Source organism: Numida meleagris, chromosome 1, assembly GCF_002078875.1.
Source record: "Numida meleagris isolate 19003 breed g44 Domestic line chromosome 1, NumMel1.0, whole genome shotgun sequence".
In the NCBI taxonomy this organism is placed as follows: domain Eukaryota; kingdom Metazoa; phylum Chordata; class Aves; order Galliformes; family Numididae; genus Numida; species Numida meleagris.
The window spans coordinates 134,095,936-134,122,681 of NC_034409.1; the positions used below are offsets into that span (position 1 = coordinate 134,095,936).

The following is a 26,746-nucleotide window of genomic DNA, read 5'->3' on the forward strand; positions in this document are numbered from 1 at the left end:
TCTCCAGCTGCCCGCCGCAGGGGGGCGCGCTGCGTCAACAGCGTGCGGGGATGACGAAGACGGAAGTGGGGGCGCGGAGGTAGCGGCGCTGTCAGCGGCGTCGAGTCCCTGCGCGCCAGCAGCGAGCCGGCTCCGCCATGGAGGTAACGGGCGGGCGGCCGTCGCCGGGGGGCCGTTACCCGACCCTCGCGCAGGCGCGTGGTCTCGGGCCGCGTTTGTGGGCGCACAGCCCTCAGCTCCCGCGGGGCCGGGGCGGGGGTGCAGCTCTTTCGTGAGGGGGCGGGAAGGGGCTGCCGGGGGCTGCGGGTGCTGCGGGCGCTGCGGGCGCCTGGGGGTGCCCGGCGCTTCTCGCTGGAAGCGGGGGTGTCGTGCTGTCTGCGGGGCTGCGGGAGGCCAGGCGGGGCCGGCTGACGGGAAGCGCGCTCAGGTGACGAGCGCGGGGTGGTGTGGGTGCTTGCGCGTCGCTCTTTAAAAATACCCCCGGGTGAACAAGCGTTCCTGTTTTACTGAGGTGACCCCACGCGTTAACTGTGCGTCAGCTGCGGAATGCCTGCCGGGGCGAGCGAGGTGTATCGGATCAGAATATCCCGAGTTGGAAGGGACCCGTAAGGATCATCGAGTCCAGCTCCTGCGCGTGTATCTCGTGTGGCTTCTGTAACCACCGAGATGAACGCAAAGGCAGAGTCAAAGAGCTCAGACGCCGCACGTGAAATGAACTCTGCCGGGGGTTACTGAGCTGTACGTGCTCTGTCTGTGCCTCTGCTGAGGTGGTCACCACTCCGAACGTGTTTTGGAGTAATCCCGTGTGGCTGGCCTCTGATGCCAGATCTTGGCACAGTTTAGTACAAGGCCTGGCCAGCAGTGGAGGAGTATGCTTAGTTATTGCAGAAGTAAGGGGTAGATAGCAATTAAAATACAGAGGGCATGCAAAACTGTGGCTTGGAGACACCTTAGCGTAGGCGAGGAAGGCCTTAAATATATGTGTGCACGATCAGCCAAGTGTGGAAGCGTAGCCTGGTGTCAGAATGACAGAACAGGAACTTGAGAATTCTTGCAGGATTCAGTGTTGTCCTTGGAAGCACACGCAGCAGGGGGGTTGAAACTAAATGATCTTTGAGGTCCTTTTCAACCCAGGCCATTCTGTGATCCTATGATAAGTGTACTCTGTGTTGGCTCACAGCTTGGGCACGCTTAATATATCAAAAGTTTAGGGTTTTCTAGTAACCATCATTTTTCCTACAATTCAGACAAATGAAGCTCTGTACATGAGTTGCTTGTAGTATCTGTTTCCAGAACAGCAAAACTAGATGCATCTAACTACATGATACATTGCCACCTCTGTACATGCGTAAAAGTAATGTAGATCCTGACCTTACTGCAGTATAGAGAGATGTGCTACCATTTTTCTTAAGTGGTATCACATCCAATGTGTTATACCTAATCCTACTGTGTAAGTAAACTGCTTGTAGTGGCAGCATTTAACTAGTAACAGTGCTGAAATGTTACGATTGTAAATGTTTACAAAGGTCTGTGTGCCAAGAAAATTTGAACTACAAACTTATTTATAGCTTTCTTTCATAAATGCTGTATTTATGTTGGACAGGCACACTATTTTCTAACAAGTTTCCTTTTATCTTTTCAAAAAGGCCCTAGCTCACATGATCCAGAGAGTTAACTGTAACTGTTTTTGTCTTTGGTCTGTACTTGAACTGGTGTTTCTAGATAGAGTCTTTCCTGTTACGTCTCTCAGCTCCTCTCTCCAAATTGTTAGTCAACAATTATCCATTAAAGTAACATTTAAATCCCGTTTGTTTGCCCAAGTTTGTGTTATGAGTTTTATTTCTTGGAATAAACAGCATAACAAAATTAAAAGTGAGGGAGTGTGTGTGTGTATATACACATATATGTAGACCTGTACTCACTCCCTAGCATGAAAGAAAACACAGGGTAAAGCTTAAAAAAACCTGAAATGCTGTCCTTAATGTATTGGAAGTATCTGTTCAATTTCCCTTTTCTCCATCTTATTTATGAATGTTTTTTTACATTCCCAAGTATTGATAAGCATATTTTGTAAGCCTAGTCTAAAATAACATAGAGTATCACAGATTAAATCTGTGTAACTTTATGGTAAAAAGTGTTATACATGCAAATGTTAGGAATAGAGAGCACAGAATTTAGAGCCTTTTCAAACATATTGTCAGGCCTAAAATTTTAGTGATCACCAATGTGTTAAAAAACAGTAATATGATTAAGGGATGTGTTTTGTTCAGAAGTTCCCAACGTTTGTTTTAACTGCTAATATGCTACAAGCTTTATTTGTTTGTGCATTTATTTTTTTTTTTTAATAACAATGATGAAACACAGTACTGTGACTGCTTGTAAAAAACAAACAAAAAAGACTTTTCAGTAGTGTAAAAGTTGTGGATGTTAACTATATAACGGAATCATAAGATAATACTGATCTAGAAATCAGGAGTTTTAAATTCTGCTGTTTTATTGGATTAATTCAAAATTGATCTCTATCTGATTTTTCTCCATTTTCCATCTGACTGATCCTACAAATACCATAGTTTTCTTGAGCTCCCGCTATATGTAATTATTCTCCATGTTTGCAGACTTTCAGTTAGGTAGTTCCTTTGGTAGTCTATGTAAAAAAAAGTTCCGTTCTCACATATTATCTTTACATACTATCGTTATTCTGTTGTAGGTACAAGATGGAGGACAAGAGATGGTGGCATCCCCTGCCACACCAGGATCAGGCAAATCAAAGGTAATCGGACCTCAGATTGATTTGTTTGGATAGCAGTGGTAGAGAAGGTTATGGTTTATCATGCTAGCTGTGATTAATAGGAGGGTGTACAGGTATTCTTAAGCAGTTTTCAGGCTTCCAGACTTCTTCAGAAATTGATATACTAACACTAGGCTAAGAGATTTTGGAAAGCGTGTAACAAAAATTCTGTTACTGGTATATTTACTTCATGCCATAATAACTGACAAATCATTTAGTAGCATCTAGCTCTGGTAGTAGTATATTTCATAATGTACACAGGCCTCTTTCCATGTTCCGGGCATAAATTAAACAATGATGACATTAGATCGGTGTACTATAGTTAAAACATTGTTCAAATTATATTACTCCCAACACCTTATCCTGTGTACTGAAGTGGAACTCTTCCCAAGTGAGTTCTTTTTTTTTTTTTTCTAAGTGATGCTTCCCAGTTGTGTGCTCTAGAAAGATTTCAGAAAAGCACAGAATAAAGAGTAGTTCTTGTTGTTGCACTTGAAATGATAGAACCGGATAACATAACTGCAATACCTTGGCCTGTTGCTGTCCTAGAGTGTGCTAGAACGTGTTCCTGTCCGAAAATTTCACTTATTGGAAGTCAGATGCTAAAATGACCTGTTTTCTGTTTACCTCTGGGTTAGAGGAATTTGGTTTCTGTAATATGTATTTTTTACAGCTGGACACATTGCCCAAAGAAGACCTCATCAAGTTTGCAAAAAAGCAAATGATGCTTATACAGAAAGTGAAGTCAAGATGCACAGGTACCTTAATGGAGAGGGAATAACTTCCATCTTAATGCTTGGTACTATCTCACCTTTCCTTATTGTACTGCACATTTTTGCTAGGTAGATTTAAATTCTACATTAATACTCTATTTTTCTTTTCTATGATTTCTATGTTTTTGTGGGAGGATAAGGTCTAAAGACCCTAGAGTGAGGTAGGGAAGAAAAAGATACACTGCTTTTTTTTCAAATATTAATTTAATTCACTATGACACTGTGGTGTTATGGAACAGTGTAGATTGTGTTGAAGTGGAGTTTGCCCTTGTCTGTTATCCAAGACTGTTGCAGGGGTAACCTTTTAAGGTAACAGATAGGAGGATAGCGCATTTCTATTAGGTTTTGCTCACTCCTGCTGAGGGATGCAGTGGCTTCTTTGAAAATGCTAGCTTCTCTTGGTCTTAGATCATTTGCTTCTTGGGACAAGAAATCCTGAAATGGATAAAATGAAATTTTGTGTTAAAAGCTAAAAGCATCCTATATGTGTCTGTGCTCACATATGCTGTTCCCCACCTCTTTGCTCTCTTCTTTAGTGGACTGGTGTCGCATCCCCTTGTTTGGTGTTACAGTCATGCTAACTGCTGGTAGCTGCCCAACAAAACAATAAGGATAGGATGGGCTCTACTAGGCTGTTCTTCACTGAGGTTATTCATAAGACCTTGTTCTTCTATCTGTTGCCTATTTTCAGAGAACTAGGAAAGAAATAATATGGGTATCTTTTCTCTGGCTTAAATTGGTTGTGAAATAGAAGGTAAAACAATTGTCCAAAACTTTTCTATTTGTTGTCTCTCCACCCAAACAAGGAAGCTTTCTTTCTTTAGAAAGTCAGCACCAGAGAAGCAGCACTGAATGCTTACTCTATTTCCTTTAGCTCTTTGTATCCCTCAACAACAAATGAGAATTGTTGAAATAAGACAACTCTGATTTGAATAGGAATGGTGTTAGGTTTTGGATTTACTGGTAGATTGATACTGTGATGAAGCATCGATTCATGCTTACTGTGAAATTTCTTTACAACTGTTTTTAAGAACTAGAGAGAGAAATTGAAGAACTCAGGTCTAAACCAGCTACTGGAGGAGCTGATGATATTATTCAGGTAAGAATCCATGATGGGTTTCTAACATATTGTTTAACATTAGCTGTAATAAATACACAGAAATAATTTGTGATATATTCCGAACAGTTGTAAAACTTACTCAAATCCAATGTGATCTATTTGTGGGAATTCAAGACACTACTTAAAACCTCTTTTTTCCTACACTCATTTTTTTCCTTCTTACCCTACATCCCTACTTCACTTTTTCTGAAAATAGTTCTTTGACAAAAAAAAACCCGTGTGTGTTAATACAGTTTACTCTGCATGACTTTGTCCATCTGTAACAGGTTAGGCAAGTTTTTGCTTCTTTCTGAATGACTGTTCTGGAAAGATTTTAGCAATTTAGAAAACTTTTGAGATAGTAATTTGATAAGATCAAAAACATAGAATTAAAGGTCACACATCAGAAATACTTATAGGAAAATAACTGAAATTTTTTTTAGTGGCAAGGGCTACTATCTGAAAGTAAGGGTTATGGACAGCACATCAAAGTGAAAATTGGCAATGAGAACGATTTTATCTACTAGAAAATGTTATTTTAATGATTTGGATGGAGATTTCTACAGGAGGCAAACTTTTCTCCTCCTCTTCCTATGTAGTAGTAAAACGAAATTAGCTGATCAGAACCAAGATTTTGAAAAAAAAACAAAAAACTTATTACTCAGTATCATTGTACTAGTATACCTGTTCTGTATTTGTTGTATTTGGGCTGAAAGTAACTTTTAAGATCAGTGTAGTCTACGTAATTAACAAAACAAACAGACGTGACCAGTGTGCACATTCTTACTGCTTTGCAAGAACCATCCAAGTTTCCACTGTTGAGGGAACTCTTTTTTTTTTTTTTTTTTTTTTACTTTTTCCAGTAATGCTTCTCTCTTAAAATTAGGCTCTCACAGAAAGACTGGATGTTGTACTTCTGGAAAAAGCTGAAAGTCAGCAACAGTGTGTAGCTCTGAAAAAAGAAAATCTTCAAAGAAAACAAGAAGCAGAGGTACTGAAACAAATAGAACATTACTAAAATATTCCAGAATGTTTATTTTGTAGTTTTATGTGTTTCACTTTTATTTTAATTTTTCTTTACTCATATGTATTCTGTTACACCTTAAAAGATCAAAAGGCTTCATATGTAAAGCAAATCTTGTCTCCAGCCTTTAAGGTATGGTTTTCATTGGACTGACAGTAAAGGTAAAACTTCCATATGTTTTGTTTAGATCCACAGCTGTTCAAAAAGAATTCAGTCTGTGTATTAGCAGCCTAGATATGCAATGCCTCCATTTAATCAACTTTGTCTTTCTGTGGGAAAGATGAGGTTTTACATTCAGATACGCTTTGAAAGCAGCCTGTGAGCTAAGTCATGTAAATCACATCAGTAAAAAAGTGAGGAGTCGGTCACACAGAATTGATGAATAGTTTTATATTCTAGCTACTTGAGTTTGATGTGATAAAAGTGGTTTTGTCTTTAATACATGATCACAGTAGTTGCTAAAGCTGAAATTTATGACTATTTCATGAGATTTATTTTTTTTTTTACCAGCAGGCTACCATGTACTCTCTGCAGAGTCTTGTGAATTGAGTTGCTGTAAAATAGCTGGCTATTTAAAAACTGTAGCAAGTTTTAAAACTAAGGATTCCTAAATCTTCTAGTTTATAACTTCCAAATAAATTGTTTATAGTAACATCTGCTAAGTTATCGGTATTTAATAACTTGTATGTTTGTTTAGGCTGCAGTGGCTAAGACAGAAGAATTGCAGAAGCAACTGGAGCAATCAAATGCTGACTCTCTGGAAGAAATAAAAGCTCTGAAGAATGAATTAGTAAATGCACAATCCAAATACAATGAGGACTTAACAAAGCTGAAAATAGAATTAGAGGAACAAGTGAAGAAACAAATGGAGCTGGTGGAACAGATTGAATGTCATAGTGATAATCAAGAAGAAGTTAAAAGATTAGAAGATTATGTCCAAAAAATTAAATCTACTTACGAGGAACAAGTCTTGTGCTTGAACAAGCAGTTGGAAACTGTGAATGATGACAAAAACAAAGAAATTGCAACTCTGCAAGAAACTATTAAAAGCAACTCTCAGTGTTACCACAATGAAATCAGTAGTCTGAGTGAGGAGCTTAAACAATTAAAAATTGCCCATCAGGAAGAGGTGTCAGAACTGATGCATCACCTTGAAATATCTTCTAAAGAAAATGAAGAAAAGCAAAATCAGATAAATCAGTTACAGCAGAATTTGGCAGAGGCAGACGTAATAAAAGAGAAAAATGTGAAAGACGAAGCATGTGGTCATACTGACCAGTGTGAGCATGACTTTGAGCAGCAAAAAAAAGTCTTAAACAAAAATATAGAGGACAAGGTAGATGTTGTAGATATGCAAGAAGAACCTGGTGTGGAAGCAAAAATGGAAGAAAAGATTAGACACCTGGAATGTAGCTTAAGTGATCTCCAGTCTCAACATAGTATTTTAAAGGATGAACTAACTTACATGAGTAATGTTAAACTAAAACTGGAGGAGGAAATCCATCGCATAAAAGATGAGTATTTTCATGAGAGGGAAGACTTGGATTTTAAGATAAATGAACTGCAGCTTATTAAAGAAGACTACTGTTGTGTGATTGAAAAACTAAAATTGGAGCTTCAAGCAGCAAGACAGCACTGGGAAACCACAGCAGAAGAGCATAAACTAGAAACTCAGAATTTGAGGGAGCAACACGAAAGAGAAATTTCTGAGCTAAATAAAACATTATTATCTAGTTCTGAAAAAGAAAAAATGGCATTAGTTTTTGAAATGCAGGAACTTAAAGAACAACTTGAAAAGCTAACTCAGGAGAAAGAAGATGCAGTGCTCAGTTACGACAGCCTGAGAGAAACTCTGGAAACAATACAGACTGAGTTAGGAGAATCTGCTGGAAAGATCAGCCAGCAGTTTGAATCAATGAAACAACAGCAAGCTTCCGATGTCAGTGAACTGCAACAGAAACTCCGGGCTGCTTTCAATGAGAAGGATGTTCTTCTTGAAACTGTGAATCGTCTCCAGGCAGAAACACAAAAATTGTCTTCTAATCAGCTAGAGATAGAAGAACTTAAACGTAAAATTGTTAGTCTTCAGGAGGAAAATGACACAGTAACAAGCTGCATTCACCAAAAAGAGGCTTCTATAAAGGAACTGGAAGAAAAGGTAATTGCTCTTGCCAATCAAAACAAGGATATTTTAGATGAAGTAAAATGCTCAGGTGAAGAGAGAGAAGCCCTTCAGGAAAGGTGCAAGCATGCACAAGGAAAAGTTCAGGAACTTCAGCAAGAAGTAGATGTTGTTAACCAGTATAATAGTGACCTGAAGAAAAAGCTGGAGGAATTAACAGAGAGACTCAACGATGCTTTAACTGGTAAGAATGAAAACACTGAAATGCTAGCGCAATTGGAAAAACAGCTTGACTCCCTGGTGCGTGAAAGAGAGAACCTTTCATCTGAAGCATCTGCTCTTCGTGAGGAAAATAAGAAAATTGTTCAGGAAAAAGATGAATTGAGTAAAGAGCTGGAGAAGATGACATATGAAAAAGATGGTTGGCTAGTATTGAAAGAGCAGTCTGAAAACTTAGAAAAGAAACTAGAAATGATGACTGCAGAAAAAGACCACATATCATCATTACTTGAAAGTGAACAAGCACACAAATCCCTTGTAAGAACTCAGCTGTACCACATACTTGAGCAAGTGGGGTCCAGCATTTCAGACTCTAATGAGGAGTGTGATTTTCTCAATTTGCTACAAATTGCAAATGAACACTTGATAAAAATGAAAGAAGAGCAGTGCATTGCTCTAGAGAATGAGGAAAAAGTTCTTCATTTGCGGAGGGAAGTTGAGAGACTAGAGGAAGAAAATGCGACTCAGTATACAGAACATAGGTCCCTGATTCAGGATTTTGAAAGAGAAAAAGATCTTTTGAAAGAAGAGTTGGAAGAAGCGTTGTCTGAAAAAGAAGCCCTTCAACATGATATCCAGGAGCTGAAGAGCGCTGGTGAAAAAACGACAACTGAAAATCAAGATCTTTTAGCTAAGATTGAAGAGATGTCTGAAAAACTTGCTTTTTGCGAAAGCCAAATACAGGAACAGCAAAAAGGATCCAAAGCTCAAGAAGACTTAAATTTCATTCTGGAACAAAAGGAAACTGAACTTAGAAATGTGAAAGACGAACTGAGTTCTCTAAAGGTTATATTTTGTTATTGAAGTATACAGACTAAACCTCTAAAGTCTTCAGAATTAAGGTTCAAAAAATACTTTCATTCTCTCTTTGTTTATTTTTTTTCCTTGGCCTCAAAGGGAGTTTCCTTTTTAGAAAGCACGTTTCTGAGATTTTTAACACCTCAGATTCCCCTCCCTACCTACAGTAAAATTAAAAAAAAAAAAAAAAAAGGCAAAAAAATCTTATGATTTCTTTTAGTTATGACTAAAGTTGCTTGTACTTCTTTTTCTATTGGTACCACTCAAAGTGATCATTTAACTAGGTGGACTAACTGAGCTAATAATCTTTCACCTCTAACTTCCTATGGCTCCATCTCAAACAAAACTGCTTGATCTACCTAAGTTAGCTACTCCTAATTTCAGGTCTTGGAATATTCATGGTTTTGTAAAACTGACAGCTGGTCAGAGTTAATGGTCTTCCATTTTTTTTGTCCCTTGTTAGGATGGAAAGTAGCTGTTGAAAGACTGGAGTGTTTTCCATTTAACATAACTATGTTTTTCAGTGACCAAGCTAATGCAAAATTGCACATAAAGACTTTCTTGGTAATAAGAATGTAGACATAGTCCAGCTTGTAGCTGGAACTGCTAGTGGCTTGTTGAAAACATATCACAAATTTTTTATAATACTACTTGTATCTCTTTTTATAATACAGACTGTAATGGAGACATTGACTGAGAAACATGATGAACAATCTTCAGTAGCAGAACTTCAGGAAAAAATTGGTATCTATCTTACTATTGTCTTTTATGTAAACGCAAGTTATTTGGATTGTTAAACTCGAAGATTTTCTTTCTCTGCATAGTCATACTATGTTTCCTAAGAGCCTAGGAAGGTGGGGAAGTAGGATAACAATGACATTTCATTCAGTATTCATCCTATTAGATGTTCAAAATGATAGCAGAACTAAAATTTTTAACATTAACATTTCTTATATTTTCTCTTCTTTCTGAGTACAGTTAGGTATAAGCAGTATATTAGATGTCATCTTTTTAAACCATGGAAAAAATAATTGTCAGTAAAAATCCCTAAGGCTGCTGAGAGAAAAAGAGCATTTTGCTAAGTATGCTGTTGCCTCACTGCAGCCACTCCAACACATGAGAAAGTGATAACAACTAGAATAATTTTCTATGTCATAGAATCACAGAATGGTTTGGGTTGGAATGGACCTCACAGCCCACCCAGCCCCAACCCCTGCCGTGGGCAGGGCTGCCCCCCACCAGCTCAGGCTGCCCAGGGCCCCATCCAACCTGGCCTTGAGCGCCTCCAGGGATGGGGCACCACAGCTCCTCTGGGCAGCCTGTGCCAGCGCCTCACTGCCCTCTGTGTAAACAATTTCCTCCTAACATCTAATCCAAATTTCCCCTCTTTCAGTTTAAAACCATTCCCCTTTGTTATATCACCACCTGTGTAAAAAGTCACTCTCCGTCTTTTTTATAAGACCCATTTAAATACTGAAAAAAGGCTGGGCTTAACTGAATGAAACCTTTTAATATCTCTACTGCTTTATATTTTGTGTTATTTCAAACTGGTATTTGTGTTGTAATTGAATTTCATTTCCTCAGGAGATGTATTTATTCACTTTCTTATTTACTTATTTTAGGAAGACTAGAAAAAGAATCTGCAGAAAAAGGAGAGAAGCTAAATAAAATGAAGGCTGTTGCTGTGAGAGCAAAGAAAGAATTAGATACCAGCCGAAAGGAGGTACCCTAACTGCTTCATAATAGGAAAAACATCCTGCATATAGGATTCTGTTTTAATGACGTGTGTTTTCCTTGTAATAAGATGCAGACTCTGAGGGAAGAATTGGAGGTGGTTCGATCAGAAAAAGATCAGCTGTCTGCTTCAATGAAAGATGTTATTCACGGAGCTGAAAGTTACAAGGTAGGAATAGCATTATCTACAAAAGGCAGTTAACTGACAGGAAAAAAGTATTTTGTTTTTGAATCCTAGCCTGGATATTTATTATTACTTATCTGCACAAGTGTGTTTGGTAAAAGAAATTGTGCTAGTGCAGTTAAGTACTCAAATCCAGAATATAAGGTTCTAGTAACAGAACTATGTGGCTAGTGTCAGAACAAAACAAGACAATTCCTTTCTACTGGGTGATATTTTTAAACCTCCTCTTAAATCTGGCATCGTATGTGTCAAACACCATTGCTGAAGCAAATCTCTTCTTATGAATTCCTAAACCTGTATAAACTGGGAATTAGTTAATAAAAAAATCTTTAAGTGATAAAGATAAAAGCTCACAATTCCCTGGGAACAAGTCCTCTCGGAGTACCTCTCTGGGCACATGATGGAGAAGCAGGTAGCTGGGGACAGTCAGAAAGGATTTACCAAGAGTAATTGCAAAATGGTTTCTCTCAGAACTTGTAATGGAACTATATCTTTAGTTTCATTTTGAGATTTCTGATATTACATTAAAACATTTAATATATTTAATTATTAGAAAGATAATAAGTATCTGGAGTTTTGAATGTGCTTAAGACAAGCAATGTACATCATAAAAATTAAAGTTTGTCTGTGTGTGCTTGTGTTAAGAATCTTCTGATGGAATATGATAAGCAAGGAGAAGAGCTGGATTCTGAAAAAGGCAGAGCAAATAGTCTTGAACGTCAGATAGATGACCTCACAAGACAACTACAGGTGTCATCCCAGCAGGTCAGTTCTGTATGTGTGTGAGAGATATTGATAATTAAAGTAACAATTATTTTAATGTAAGATTTTTCATGTGATTAGTAATACATTTAGTCTCATAACCTGTGTGTATTCTGGATAGTTACTTGAAATTCATTTTTTCTCAACATCTGATGGGTATATAGGCTGTGAGATAGTTAGAGATCTCTAGAATGACTTGCCTTTAAATAGAAAGGGCTTAATTTATTTATTATATATTATATATATATTTATTTGTAAATACAACTGTACTTGAAATGGGGCAATTGAGTACTTAAACCTCATGTGTTATTGTGGGAGATAAATCATTCTTGCCAAGCAATACAGGGTTGTTTTTTGTTCTTGTGCTTTTGTTTTTATCAGATTTCTCGTACTTCTAGCCATCTTGCAGTAAGCTGAGTGCATGAACTCTGAACAAAATAATCAAACTGTGCTAGAGTGTTTAATTCAGCCTATTTCTTAATCTGATTTAAAACAATTAAGGTGGACATGGTTTATACTGTTATCAGTAGGAGTACTGTTTATAAGAGAATCTGATGAATATCAGCGTTTGTTTTTTTAAATATGGGTGGTATCTTATTCATCAAAGTCAAATGCAAATTTAGCTTATGTTGTTGTTATCTTCCCGCTACGATCATTTTAGCATGATCAACTACATTCTGCTAATGAAGATCTACTGGCTCGTGTCGAAACACTGCAATGTAATTCTAAGCTGCTAGAAGCTCAGATACTGGAGCTACAAAAGGTCAAGGCAAAGGCTGAAAAAGAACTGGAAGCTGAAAAGCTTCTAAAAGAACAGAAAATAAAGGTAATAGTACTGTGTAGCGCTAATAAGTTCGTTGAAGCGTTACTGTCACTGGATGGTGTGACTTCTGAAAGAGTTTTATAAATTGTGTTTATTATAGACACGTTCCATGCTTTTTCTTCTTTTTACTTCACTTGGTCTTTTTTTGAAGGCTTAGTCTGTTCATTAAAGGAACTTTTCAAGGCCATCACTTACAGTAGATTGGAGATTCTGACAGGATGTGAAAAACAGTTCATAATCTTGTGAGGTTTTCTTTGACTTCCAGTGTCTTCGTGAAGAATCTTGTCTTTGTACAATCTAAGTGAGCGAGTGCCTGTATGTAAATATGTCTACTCTGTTGACATCTATTTTGAAATTAGACCGCATAATTGAAAAGCATTTAAATTTCAGGAACATAGTGGTACTCTCCGAGAACTGGAAGAGCTTCAGATGCAACTTCAGAAGGAAAAGAAGTATCTGCAAAAAATTATGCAAGAACTAGAGCTGGCCAAAAAGGTAGGGTAATTGTTGTATGTGTTTAACAGACCACCAAAGATTTTGTCCCCTCTGGTTGTATCCAGTGTCCCCCTTTCTGTTCTGAGGACCTTAAAACCTAAGGTATGCAAAAGCAAAAACACAAGAGTTTTACTCATTTTACTTCAGAGATGATGTCTACTTCTGATGAGGAGGAATATGTTGGTTGATTGTTTTGGGGTGTTTTTTTGCTGGTGGTGGTTTTGTTTTTAGCTTAGGTTATGCAGCCTGTTGTGACTAGAAATAGGAATGAATTCAGATGTCTGGAGTATTTGTGTGGTGCACTATTCAGAAGCTGCCTTTTGCAAGGCTCAGAGATGGTAAAAAGGAATATTTGCAAGATACCCCCTGATAACTGTTAAAACTGGGAACAGAGTTCTTAAGCTTTTGGTCCTCATTTGAAAATAGACTATTTGCTGAGGATATGGAAACCCGATGGATGGATGTTGCTTGTAGACATACATGGTTATAAACTTTCTGTTAGATGAGATATATCTTGCTTTAATTCTTTATTTTGGGATGGAGGAGAAAAAATCTGCCTTGGTTGCTAAGAATTTCTAAGCTGTAACTTCTTTGTGTGTAACTTGCAGGATGCTCAAAAGAGTACGCTGATGGATATGGAAATAGCTGATTACGAAAAACTGGTAAAAGAACTTAATCAGAAGATTACTGATAAAGATAGTAGAATAGAAGATCTTGAGCAAGAGACGGGGATTCAGAAACAAAAACAAGAGACCCTACAGGAAGAAATAAGTGAGTAAATTATAAAGAACAAGTATAGTATAGTTAGTAGTCGTTGTAAAAATAAATAAGTAAAAATAGTAAAAATAAATTGAAAAACATTTTTTCAAGCTGATGACTGAGAGTAAGGTTTTTAGGGAACACAAAATAAAAGGTTCACTTATAGTCTAGAGTCACTTGATGTAATATTCAACAAATAAGAGCCAAATAGTCTGCCTGATAAACTGCTTCTTACCTGGTTAATATAGTCCTAAGTTCTGAAAGTAAGTGATTGATAGGCATTTTCAGTCTGACATACCACACTTAGAAAACGTTACGAGCCAGCATGCAGTTAAAAGCTTCATTTCTTCCTATCCTTAAGAAAAAAAAATCTCAAAACAATTTCATTTATTAGAACATATTTATGATATGGAAGTCATATACTAAACTTAGTGTGGGCTACCTGTTGGCAGCTTTTAAAAGATCTGTAAGAATTTGTTTAAATACTTTCCATTGTGTTTAAGAAAAGATAAGAGGGAAGGTTTCCTTTGCATATAACTGCTGTTTTCTGCATTAGAGTCACTTCAGTCAACTATGCAACAGGATGAGGAAAGAAATGCCAAGATAAAACAACTCCTGGTGAAAACCAAAAAAGAATTGGCCGACTCAAAACAAGCTGTAAGTCCACAAGTCGATGGCTGTATACTTTAATTTTTAAACTAACTTTAAAAAAAATGGGCTGGTATCTGAATTACTAAGTTGCAATTAACCAGGTATTTCTGTCATGCAGGAAAATGACCATCTGATGTTGCAGGCATCATTAAAAGGGGAACTGGAAGCCAGTCAGCAACAAGTGGAAGCCTTTAAGGCAAGAAACTTCACTTTGTTTAGTGTATCAAAGTTAAACGTTAGTATTTCTTATTTAAGTAATAAGGGTGTAGTTTGTCCTGAGTGGATGGAATATAAGCAGAAGAATGAAAATGTTTACTAGTTCTGTTTCTTGGATGAGGTTTTTTTCTGTTTACTGCTTTCTCCAAATATTCCCGTGATGTTATTTAAATAGGTTTACCCTTTTTTGCTTATCTTTTCTATCCTTTCCTTTCTCTCTTTTTCCCCAAAAGAGAGGACTGAGCAATTTGAAGCTTTTAACTGGCCTATGTTTTAAAAATAATTTCTTTAAATAGGGAAGCCACTGACTTCAAAAACAAAAGTATATGACATTATTGACAGAAATCTTAAGCATTCTCCATCTGTGTAAACACTGTTGCTTGGACAGAGCAGGACTTGAATATTGCAGAGAGGGGAGGGAGGAGAGGTTGATTTTTCTTACATGCTGCCACCCCACCACTGTAATTTTATCTTTTGTTCTCTCTTTAAACTTTTTTTTTTTACAAGCACTATAACTCTTTCTTTTGTTTTTATTAGATTTAAATTACTGTAGTACAATCCTATAGGCTCTGTGGCACATTCCCCTGGAAAGGGAAGGAAGAAGTTTGCCATATTAGAGACCACATTTTCAACTGATTTTTTTTTTCCAGATTCAAGTAGCTGCACTGACATCAGAAAAGCATAAGGTCCAGGAACATCTACGAACTTCTTCAGAGCAGCACCAGCGTACGTTGAGTGCTTACCAGCAAAAAATTGCTACTTTGCAAGAAGAATGTAGAGCAGCACAGGTACTCTGATGCAAGTAATGTCTTAAACTTTAGAAAGGAAATCTACTACACTCTAGATTCTTTCTGCATCTCTAAAAATATTTTGCAGATCTTTTGCTGTTGTCATCTTGTCTGTCAGGAATTGGGAATACCTCAATACTTAGTGTATTAGCATGGTGGTATAGAGGACAAGCTGGTCTGTCCTGGTTGTCCTGAAGCGCTTGTGGTAGAATGTCTGGACTGCAGTCTTATATTTCCAATGGTAAAAATCTTGTAGCAGTGAAAAGTTACAGTTAGAGACAGGCAGGTTCAGAATATAGAAGTGTTCAGTTCCGATTGTTCCTATATAGATTAGTGCACCATGTTACCTCCTGTGTTGTATGATAGATGTCAGTCCTGCAGAAAAATAACATGAACGTAGCCTCCTAAAAAACTTCACAATTTTAAAAAGTTGAAATGGACAAACTGTGGTTACTGCTGCAGTGGGTTTGCCTGAGTGATACTGATAATTGTAGATCAGTATAGAGATTAGAGCATTTTAGTCATCAAGAAAGACTGATGAACCTGTGAGCCTCTTTAAGAGTCAAGAATGAAAACCTACACCTGTATTTTCCAGAAAATTATACACCATGAGCATTTGAAAGGGGTTATTTCTCAGGTGGGAATAATTGTTGCCTATATGGTGTACAGTAAAGGACAAAACCATTAAGTTGTGAGGTAATTTGTCCAGAGAAAACAAACTCATGTATCAGCTGAGTTCAGAAGAGATGACAGACCAAATACTCTTACAAGAAGCTAATATATATCTTGCTTTGTATCCTTGCAAGACGGACTTAACTTAAAATTATGCATAATTTTCAGGTTTTACGGGGAGGAGGCTGGGTATATTTGTTTTGTTTTTCCCCCTTCATGACCCTTTGCTTACAAATATCTGTTGAACGTTATTCTTGTATTAGTAAATATTCTTTTCTTTCTTGAAGACTGGGATGATGAATATCAACGACTTATTGTTTTCAAGTTTCTAGATTGATAATTGTTTTGATTATGATCAAAAAAAGCATGGTCTGTCGTGATGCCATTTAAATTGTTCATTCAAAAGAAGGAAATGGAACTGCTAGTTCTTCAGTAGACTTTTCTTTCAGTGCAAGATGCATTTTGTTTTAGAGCAAATACTATTTAGTCAGTAGTATAACTAAGAGTTTTTTTCTGTGTCATAGGCTGAACAGGCATCTGTTACATCTGAATTTGAAAGCTACAAAGTCCGTGTTCATAATGTTTTAAAACAACAAAAAAATAAATCTGCTTCTCAGACAGAAACTGAGGGAGCCAAACAAGAAAGGTAAAGCCAACATTTTTATATCCATACAGAAAAATACAGATACTTGGGTTATGCAGTTAATGTTAGTGAGTTCCACTACTTAGCTCTTTCTTAAGTATGGAAAATAACAGAAAGGAGGCAGTTTGTTGTCCCTGATAATCTGATCTGAGGGGGGAAAAAAAGTGTGTGTATAAAAATAGAGCTGTTTGATCTTTAACATTACTTTCTAACTGTGGCTTTAACCATCTGAATAGAAGATCATTAATTTGTACCACATCTCAGCTGTCAGTGGTACTATGCTAGTTTGTAATTCTTTGCTTTGTCTCTGACAGATTTATTTGTGTGCAGGTTTCCTGTTATTTCAGACAGAGGGAAAAGTAAAGTGTTAGGAAGTCTCTCATGTTTCTCAGGAGCAGAAATTAGCTACCATCACCTGTGTAAACCTGACACTTTCTTTGACATAAAGCATTGAAGCAAAGCAGTATTTCCAACTAAGAAGTAAACAGCAGTTAGTGCTTTTCAGCTGAACTCACTTGGATCTTTTTCAGGAAGGAGTGGTTTAGTGCAGGTAAAGCTCTGGCTGCCAATTCAGTCATCAATTCCAGCAGACTTTTACAGTTCTCTTATCAGCTACTGTAGATGGAAATTCTTGACAAAGGATTACTCCGCAAAAAAATCCCTGAAGATCATTTAAGTATAGTTGTAAGCCATGTAAATTCCAGTTCACTTCAGTAAGTGGCTGAATCTCATTGCAAAGAGATTGGTTTCTATTTCTAAGCTATTTTTGTAAGTGGTCGATAGCTGACCTTGGTGACAGACTGGATGTTTATGCATAAGATGTCGAAAGTCATTTCTCACACAGATCTTAGTACATAAAGATGCTGCTGAAAATCCACCAGAGGGAGACTTGTGTTTTGCTAGAGGGCTTGGGTTTTTTTGGGTCGTTTTGTTTCTTTGTTTAATACATCTCCTTCTTTGAAGCAAGCAAACTGCAAGAGTTGCATTTCTTGGTTTCCTGTTTTTGTGAATGAGGGCCGCTGTGCTTCCTAAGTGAACAAGTAATAAATAATTTTCAAAGGAATGACTTACCAATATCAATTCTGTTGGTCAGAAATGTATCGTATTTGGATTGACGATGCTTTCTACACCTTTGCCAGTCTTTTTGCCCGTCTCTTCCAACCACTCCTGTCTACCACTTCCAGTCTCACTGAACTGATGTGCATTTACTAAACAAACAAAACCCGCCACCACTTTCAAGAAGGAGTGGTTTCTCCCATCTGCATGCCACATGCTATTCTTCTCTTTTATTTCTCCAAAGTGAATTGAAGCAGAAAGTAGGAGTGGTCACACCTTCTACCCCAATAGGTACATTTCCAGCAGTTCATGCATAATGTGATTAAACCCATTTGCAACTATATTGAAATATAATTAGATCTTTCCTAATCGTTTCTGCTGTGGTCACATTCTGAGGTTATTCTAGTCACAGTGCTGTAGTTAAATACAGAATTTTTAAAAAAATTCAGCTACATAAAACATTGTGGATATAAGATAACTCTAAACGTGTCTTGCTTTTTTTTCTTTTCCCTTGTAGACAACAGTTGGAAATGGTGATAGAACAACTAAAAGTTAAGCTGCAAGATACTCAGCATAATTTACAGATGAATACAGCTGAATTCCAGGCATTGCAGTCTGAACATGACACCCTGCTGGAAAGACACAATAAGATGCTGCAAGAGACTGTTGCAAAAGAGGCAGAACTCCGTGAAAAGTACGCTCTGTTGATGAAAGATAGTTTATTTTGTGTGAATCTAAAGTGCTGGTTGTGCAGCTGGCTTCAAATAGTACTTTCCAAAGAAAGGGTGTAAATGTAGAGAAAGTTAAAGGAACTTTCAAAAGGATTATTTGCTACTTTTTGTCAGCCTTCAGAGGTTTCAGCAATGAAAACAAAGTAGTAGCTGATGAGGGAATATGAGATTTCTATTAGCTTTCTACTTGTTAAATATAAAATTTTTAAAGCTAACATTGCTGAATTTAGTGACTATTTTTATGTCTTAAACTCAGCACTACATTTGTGTTGGACTGCTCAACTATATTTTATGCACCTGTTTCCTGTTAGTAAAATACTGTAGCTAAACATAAGCTATTTCAATATCAAAATATCCACCAACTACCTTCCTTACAGAAGGTGCTTTTTTCAGGTGTATGCTTGCCACAATTACAATTTGTTATTTCTTTCAAAAGGAATCTTTTAAATCTGTATAATTTCCTTACAAATGACATGAATAGGTATTCCCTTGACCTCTCAAAAAAGCTTTTCCATGCCGCCTTTTAGGGTACAAAAAATTCATGAGAAGTTCATTAGAAATTGCAGTTTAGTCTTAGGAACTGTTGATTTCTTTGTCTTTATCTGTTGTGCTGTTTCCTGATATCCACATGATGATGATTCATTGGAATCATCTAAATTGTGTCCTTTTGCATTTCTCTGGAAACCACCTATACCACAGTAGGCTTCTTTCATAGCCTGAAATAGTAGCTCTTTGCTACACTGGTTGAATTTAAATGTATATACTTACAAGGGCAAGTCCTATGCCTAGTCTTTCCATACATGCACTTGTTTAATTGCTTCTGACAATTTTGTCTTGTTTCTGGAGTGCCTCCAAATCCACTACAATTGATGTGGTATACTGACATTTTTCTTGCCAAGAAAGATGTATGATGTCCTACCCTCTTTTGTGCTGAGCTCTGAAGTTTAAAGTTAATAAGTTAATTAAACTTATTTTCTTAGAAATGTATATTTTCAGGAGTCCTGCATGGGTCTTTGGTTAAAAAAAAATGTTAAAGGGAAAGAAATACGTGCATGTTATGAGGATATAAATGGTTGTGTTGCAATTTTTCAGTTTAAGAATGTTCAGAGCACAGCAGAATGCTCAGATCACAGCATGTTTCTGATTCCTTCTTTTTTTTTCTTCAGAGTCTGAATTTTATCTTCTGACATAGAAGTCCAAAGCTTATATAACACAGTACATTCATAGGATAGGCAATAAACATAACTTTTTCACTCTTAGATTTGCCTTGAGAAAAGATAAAGTGGAAAAAAGTGAAACAGGCATTCTGAGATATGAAAACTGAAAACTAATTTAATCTGTAAGCAAATTTGAAATGTGAAGAATGAGTTTTGTTGTACGTTTCTTGTATTTTGTGTTTACGCGGTTTTCAGGTTCTGCACAATACAATCCGAGAATATGGTCATGAAAACAGAGCATGCTCAGGCTTTGAGTCAGCTGACAGCCCAGAATGAAGCTCTCCGGAACAATTTTAGAGATCAAGTCAGGAATCTGCAAGAAGAACACAGGAAGACAGTAGAGACACTTCAGCAGCAACTGTCCAGGGTAGAAGCTCAGCTTTTCCAACTCAAGAGTGAACCAAGCACTAGAGGTAACTTTTGGTCAAAAGAACAGGTTTTCTTGGGTTATGCATTCTTGGGGGGATTATTAATTTGTATACTTCACACTGTACTTGAGACTGTACCTAAAACATGGTTATAGTATGTGGTTCTGTAATACAACAGAAAGTTACTGTGGAAAATTTGTAGTAAACTGTATCAGTCCTCTGATACCAAGTAAAGAACGAGGTTTTATTATTACTGTACCTCCAGAATCAATATCACAGTTAAGTTTTCTGCAGCCTCTGCATTGGGAGATAGAGGGAGGAAAATCACTTTGTAAATAGTTGGTGCTCTTCACCTCGTCTCAGATTTTGGAGAGCATAACACATCTCTGCCCTCCAGTACGAGGGGTAAAGCTACACGAGAATATACTGAAAGACGTTTAACAATGTTTATTATTGGTATACTTGCTATTTGCCCCCACCTCTAATATAAAATTTTACTCTGCTCAGCTTAACTGCTACTTTTTTTAATGTGTAGTTACTAATTAGGATGCAGTCAGGTATTTGCCAAGAAACAGTAACAGTTTAAGTTACTCTTTCCATATGGTACTTAACTGCATTGCAGTTACTGATTGTGTACTGAAGCAGCAGGATAGCACAGGAAGTATTAAAACAGACTAATTTACACCACCCACAGGACTGTTTGAAAGAAAAGGGAATTCTGTTTTGCATTAAAAACACTTGGCACTCTTATCAAAGCTACAGTATCTGCAGGGGATGGTGCACTAAGGTTTCATAGTCCCTGAAATGAAGATTGCTAATTAAGATCAGATTTAGAAACTGGCTGTGATTGAAATGGTGATCTGGAGGTGAGAGTTTCTATTACTTGTTTGTATATGGCTTTCAAGTCTGTAGTTTACATACTGCTTTCCAATTTGAGATAGCTTGAGTTACTTCATAGGCGTACATCTATTTTATTTCAATGACAAACATCAGTAAGTATCTCTCAGGTCCAGCTGTTTCAAATCCTGTACCGAAGAACTTAAGAGAACGGCGAAACATGGACCTTCCTGTTCTAGATGTGCACGCTATAGCAAGGGAGGAGGGAGAAGGTATGGAAACTACAGACACTGAGTCTGTCTCTTCTGCCAGCACCTACATACCGTCCTTGGAACAGCTTCTGAACTCTCCAGAAACAAAACCTGGTAGGTAGAACATGTGTCTTTTCTAAGCATTTGAGGTCATGCCCTCAAAATCTGTGAGAATGTTGTGTTCTTCATGGTTTTAGTTGCAACACACAAATCTAATTAGTGCCCTGAGTATACACTGTCCGGAATTTCTGTCTGAGTCTTTTCCTTGAACAGAGATTAACAAGATCTCATATTTTCCCTTTCTAAAGGGAAAAGGATGGGTGGGTAGTGAATAGTTGCAGAACTTCTGGTGCTTAGAGGCTAATTTCTACTTGATACAAATAGGTGTTGATTAACTCTTGTTAATGAAAAGGTGAAGTGTTTGTTCAACTTAACGTGGTTTATTAGAACAGGAACTTATTCATACTTCTTTCAGGAAAATGAAAGGCAGCATGAAGAACAGTGTCCCAAAAAGTAGAAAAATAAGTGGTAGCATTTAATCATATTTTTAAAAGTCTACTGAATACTCTGTGGAGAAATGTTGAAAAATCTCCATCTACGAGCGGGAAGCAAGGGGTAAATTAAAACCATGTATCTTGATGTACTTATGAGGACACTGGCAAATCAGTTCTAAAAAATGTGTATATACAAAAATAAATCACAAAACAAGCATGGAGCAGCAGAAATGATGACTATTAGTTGGCAGTCTGAGTTTGCATGGATTTCATTTCCTGTGTAAATCTTAGTAGCTACATTAATCAAGTCGTAATGTTAACTTAGTATAAAGTAGATGCAAGCGCTTTTTCCTTCTTCTTCAGTTTTCTTTTTCAATTCACTGCAGAAACATCCCAGTGGCAAACAGAGCTCACCAAGGATGAACTGATTGAGAAACTAAGCACAACAACAAAGAGTGCTGATCACCTCAATGAATTACTTCGCGAATCAGAAGCAACCAATGCAATCCTAATGGAGCAAATAAAGGTCAGCAGGCACGCAGTAAATGTGGGGACAGCTGTAATTTGTATGGTCTAGATCAAATTTGTATGGTCTAGATCAAATGTTTAACACTAAATGTTACAGAAAATTGCAGTCCCTAGAAATTGGGGGATGCAAAACTTAAACTTGGGGATTTTTTTTTCCCAAGAGTAATTACTACTTCCAAAACTGACTTGAGGATTTTTTTTTCCCAGTTTCTTATTTCTAGGGGAAGAGAGGGAGTAAAAACTACTACTACTACAAAAAAAGGGCAGGCTTTGGAAGTTTAATATCTGCTAAAGTGCCTTTACTGTTAGCTAAAAAGAGTAAATTCCAAGGGAAACATTGATCTCTCTTCCTGTAATCCCTTTTAACTGTCTTAATATAAAAAAAGATGCATGTTTAGAGGTATATATACTAATAAAATTTGGTTTTATTTGATCACATCTCCAGGATTTTTCTTGAAACGTTTTTAAAGTTAACGTTTTCTCAAAACAGGCTAACACTTCTTTTATAAATGGTTTCTTAATGCATGATAACATTGTTAAACCTCTATTTAACTCTTCATCATTGAAACTGGATATTTAGCACTGTATCTCATTATAATTACTGTACAGATTTTATGAGAATAAACTATTTTTTATCTATATATATGTTTTTTCTGGATATTATCAGCTGTTCAAGTTTCATTGGGTTTTTGTCCAGAATCACAGAAGGAACCTTTAAGATCATCTAGTTCCAACCTCCCTGCTATAGGCAGGGTCACCTACTGTTAGACCAGGTTGCTCAAAACCCCATCCAGCCTGGCCTTGAATACTTCATTATGCATACGCTGTATTTTTTGAAGCAAGCTGCATAATGTGCCTTTTAGCTCTTCAAAGTACCTTTCCTCAAGTGTTCATTCCATGATGCAAAAAATATTGCGTGGTCTTTTATTCATTTATTTTTTCCATGTCATCTGCAGCTTCTTAAAAGTGAAATAAGAAGATTGGAACGAAATCAGGAGAGAGAAAAGTCTGTGGCTAATCTAGAATATTTGAAGAACGTTCTATTGCAGTTCATATTCCTAAAATCAGGAAGCGAAAGAGAGAGACTGCTGCCCGTAATAGACACCATGTTGCAACTTAGCCCTGAAGAGAAAGGGAAGCTGGTTGCAATTGCCCAGGGTAAGTGGGGTTCTGACGTTTTGGAAAATGACATTTTGGAAAATGATAGGAAGTTGTAATGTAATGTGTTCATATGTTTCAGTAAAGATTTTTGTCAAAGCGACCTTAAAATGGATGTTCCTGTAAATGAATGATTTTCTTGGCATGATTCTCGTTACTAAAAAGTTAATTAAAATGGTCCTCTCAAGGTGTTACTGCAGGCCTAATACTAGTTTCAGTAAGTTGGCTTTAAAAAAAACCTTTTCAGCAAAGTATGCTTTTTGTTTAAGAACCATAGGAACTAGGGAAGGAAGGAGGAATAGTTAAGCCTTTACAAGAAGTTAACCCAAGAGGTATAATAATGTATAATAATGTTCTGGCTACTCTTTAAACACTTTTGATATTTTGTTTGTCCCCTTAACAATCCTTTTTAAGATATTATTTTTAAGGTATAACAATAACAAGCTAGTTTCCAGTAACTTCATTAGCATCTGAGCTATGCTTGATTTAAAAATTACTTAAAGAATAAAGAGTAAGTACAGTGTGTGTGTGTGTATATATAAGCCTTTTAAACTAGTGAAGAAAAGCACATGAGTAAGTGACAATGTAACTATTCCATGATAAGCTTTGCATTTGGAAAAATTATATGTAAACTAAGCCTATAGCATCTCAATGTTTTTTTGGCATTCTAATGAACACTGGCTGGATTTATCTTAAAAAAGATGATACAAATGGCTTCTTTAAAGTGCACTTAGTGATTAAAGTCCATGAACACATCTTTTGCAAAGTTTAAGTACTGAATATTACCTCTTTGTCAATTTCCAAGAAGAGCATTTGAAAACTTGACAGAGGAGGAAAATATCAAGATCAGTGTTCCAAATTGTGTAATGTCTAACCTTATCAACTTACAGAATGTATTTCTCCTCCTCCAGGTGAGGAAGAGAGTTCCTCACGGCCCTCTGGGTGGGCTTCATACCTCCACAGCTGGTCGGGACTTCGATGAGACAGTGGAAGCACTGCATCTTTAAACACATTCCACCTTTGCAAAAAGAGAAATCTTAAAGCAGAAGAACAATCCATTGGTGTTTCAATGTTGAACTATGGGTTCTTGTTTCTGTGTATTACTTTAAGCTTTTTAGTTTCTTCTAAGGAAGAACACTTCATCAGCTCTGAAAGACTATACTGTATCACATTCTGACAGCAGAGAACTTCTTGTTCAAGCTGATGATCGGACGTATAATGAGAAGAGACAAACTAACTGTAAATTGCTTAAAACAGAATTTGACAAACTTGTGACAGGTCTTTTCATGTTGATTTAAAAAAAAATTAATACAGCAACTGGAATACTTAAAGTACTTTATTTTGAAGTGTTTACAGTTCCTCACAAATTTTTGTCAGCTTGCTAATCTATATGGTTTATGCACATTGAAGGAATTAAAATAGAGTTATTTCCTCTCTGGTGATGCTTACAAAATGTAAGGTCAGTTGGAAGCAGAAGAGGGATTTTCTGTTTTGACTAAATTTTTAGTCTCTGTTATGTTTTTCTTTTGGAATTACTGGACAGAAAATATGAAGGCAGTGGTCCACAAAACTTAAAGGGGCCTAAAACTAGATAAAATAGAATGTTTGGCGTATCTAGGGCATGGTACTGTAGAGGTGATTAGTGGCCTCTTTGGAAGTCTTGGGATAGAACCCCAGGAATCAGTGGTCATAAATGAGCTGAAGTTTTAGGAGAAAGGGCTTAAGATAGGGCTTTTTAACCTGAGGTCGGACATGTGTGTGTTCAAGACCAGGAAGTAATGTTATACTACTGTAGTGATGCCTGTACTTACATGAAAAGGCTCTACTTACACTATGTCATGTTGAAGATACTAAAGGAGGAATCATGAGTTGTATACCAGATTCCTTGGGGTAATACTTGAAAGAAAAGGACAGAGCTTTCATCAATAGGTGTACATCTTAAATGTCCTGATGATCGAAGATGTTATATTCTTCTGTCACTCTGTTTGCACACTACATTTGCACAAATCTTTTGTACAGATGATTTAATCTCTGTTCTAGGCTTTTCAGCAGAACGTCTGGGTTTTGTTGTTTTTTTGTTGTTGTTTTCAAGAAAATAAATCTCTGCCACTGAACTATTTCTTCTATTATGAACACAACACCTTTTTGTTTTTTCCCCTTTCTAGGCCGTGCTGCCTTTCACTGTCTTAATTTATTTGTAAATTGCTGAAGTGCTTACACGTGGCTTCTTTACCCTGCTTATCTTCCATCTACAGAGTGCTTTTGGGCTTTTTTTCCCTCTAATATGCCCTCTCTACAGTTTTACAGTGAGTCACTCCCTGGTGTACATATCAATTCTAAGTAGTATTCTTTCTTTCCTGCCCATCTTAGTTGAGGCCCTGCGGATTCATCCTCATTCCTTTACCTCGCTTGGGGCTGAAATTTACCTGGATTCAAAAACAGAAAGTCAGCATGCACAGTTAATAAACTGTTCAGTAACTGCTTTTACTATCGTTTTTTGTTGTTGGTATATATTTTCGCATAAAACTGACAAATTCAGCAGACTTCAGCTATTTTAATTCCGCAGTCTTGAGCACAATTTATTTTTCTTCCATTATGTGCTCTAGCTGGAATCTTCACGGTTTGTGCTACCAGTGAAAACACCCTGTGTGGACTTTCAGATCACAGAACTGGTAACTGATAGCATAGAGCATCTGTAGTTTGGAGATGGAGATAACAAGCAGCATGAGGCTACATGTTTTTGAAACGATAACTATATCTTCAACGTTTGTGATTTGCTCCAGATCTCTGCTTAATACTACCTCTTGTTTGCAGCTGGATTTTGTTAATGTCGCCCCAAAGAACGTCAGAGCAGAGCTAGGGGAGAGATTTCAGATACACATAAAAATGTGTGTAAGTCATTCTCCTGCTGTGATTTTAACAATAGAAGCACGTGAGAGACTTTTTTTTAAGCTTAGTTCAAACTCAATTTGCAGCTGACCTGAATTAGTTCTTTCTGCACAATGTCTGCTCAACTGCCTCTAGAGATCTGTGACAAGTTCCTTTTTTAAATGCACATATTTCAGAACTGTAGATTATTTAACATTGTGAACTGTGAATAAATGCATGCAAATAACATATCGCTGGCTGTACTAAGTACCACTTGCTTATTGACTTCTTTTCCAGGTCCGAGCTGCACACTTACTGATTTTAGTAAAACTGTTTATGAACATAGTGGACACCTCTTGCATCACTATATATATTTTACAATGGAAGATTAATGTTTTAATGTTAAAAATACTTTAATAACTGCTACTAAGTTGTGTTTTGATGCTAAGATCGCCAGAACTTAACTTTTGTGACGATAAACTCTGATGTAAGTAAATATATCAAGGTTTAATATGCACTTGCAGTAAATGGCATTAGAAGAATGTGGACTGGACACAGGATTATTTTGCATAGTAAAGTTTTTATATGTCATGTATTTGCGTTTGTAACATACAGCATTGTGGCTGTG

The 26,746-nt window shown here is 36.9% G+C and overlaps 1 protein-coding gene and 1 long non-coding RNA gene across 3 annotated transcripts; one reads left to right on the top strand and one right to left on the bottom strand.

Annotated features, from left to right (window-relative positions):
• Positions 1-26,713, top strand: GCC2 (GRIP and coiled-coil domain containing 2). Of its 2 annotated transcripts, none has more exons than XM_021414233.1 (23): positions 1-143; positions 2,708-2,770; positions 3,462-3,546; positions 4,593-4,660; positions 5,547-5,651; positions 6,382-8,871; positions 9,558-9,627; positions 10,506-10,606; positions 10,688-10,786; positions 11,447-11,566; positions 12,225-12,389; positions 12,777-12,881; positions 13,490-13,652; positions 14,197-14,297; positions 14,410-14,487; positions 15,158-15,295; positions 16,492-16,613; positions 18,184-18,360; positions 19,810-20,027; positions 20,990-21,184; positions 21,951-22,090; positions 23,049-23,250; positions 24,162-26,713. In XM_021414233.1, exons 1-23 carry the CDS (start codon positions 138-140, stop codon positions 24,230-24,232), a joined length of 5,082 nt encoding a protein of 1,693 aa, XP_021269908.1. In that variant the 5' UTR covers positions 1-137; the 3' UTR covers positions 24,233-26,713. The 2 variants fall into 2 exon arrangements, with proteins under 2 accessions (XP_021269908.1, XP_021269919.1); XM_021414244.1 differs by lacking the exon at positions 1-143 and adding an exon at positions 495-738.
• On the bottom strand, positions 19,710-24,277 carry LOC110407087. Its single transcript, XR_002443717.1, has 2 exons — positions 24,139-24,277; positions 19,710-19,927 (listed from the first exon to the last, which is right to left on the bottom strand). It is a non-coding gene; the product is annotated as an uncharacterized LOC110407087 (long non-coding RNA).

What these genes read in the sequence shown, in the direction of transcription:
- GCC2 (XM_021414233.1), top strand. An exon ending in AAAGAAAACAAGAAGCAGAG is followed by an intron (nt 5,652 to 6,381) that starts GTACTGAAACAA and finishes ATGTTTGTTTAG; the next exon opens with GCTGCAGTGGCTAAGACAGA. An exon ending in TGGCCGACTCAAAACAAGCT is followed by an intron (nt 14,298 to 14,409) that starts GTAAGTCCACAA and finishes TCTGTCATGCAG; the next exon opens with GAAAATGACCATCTGATGTT.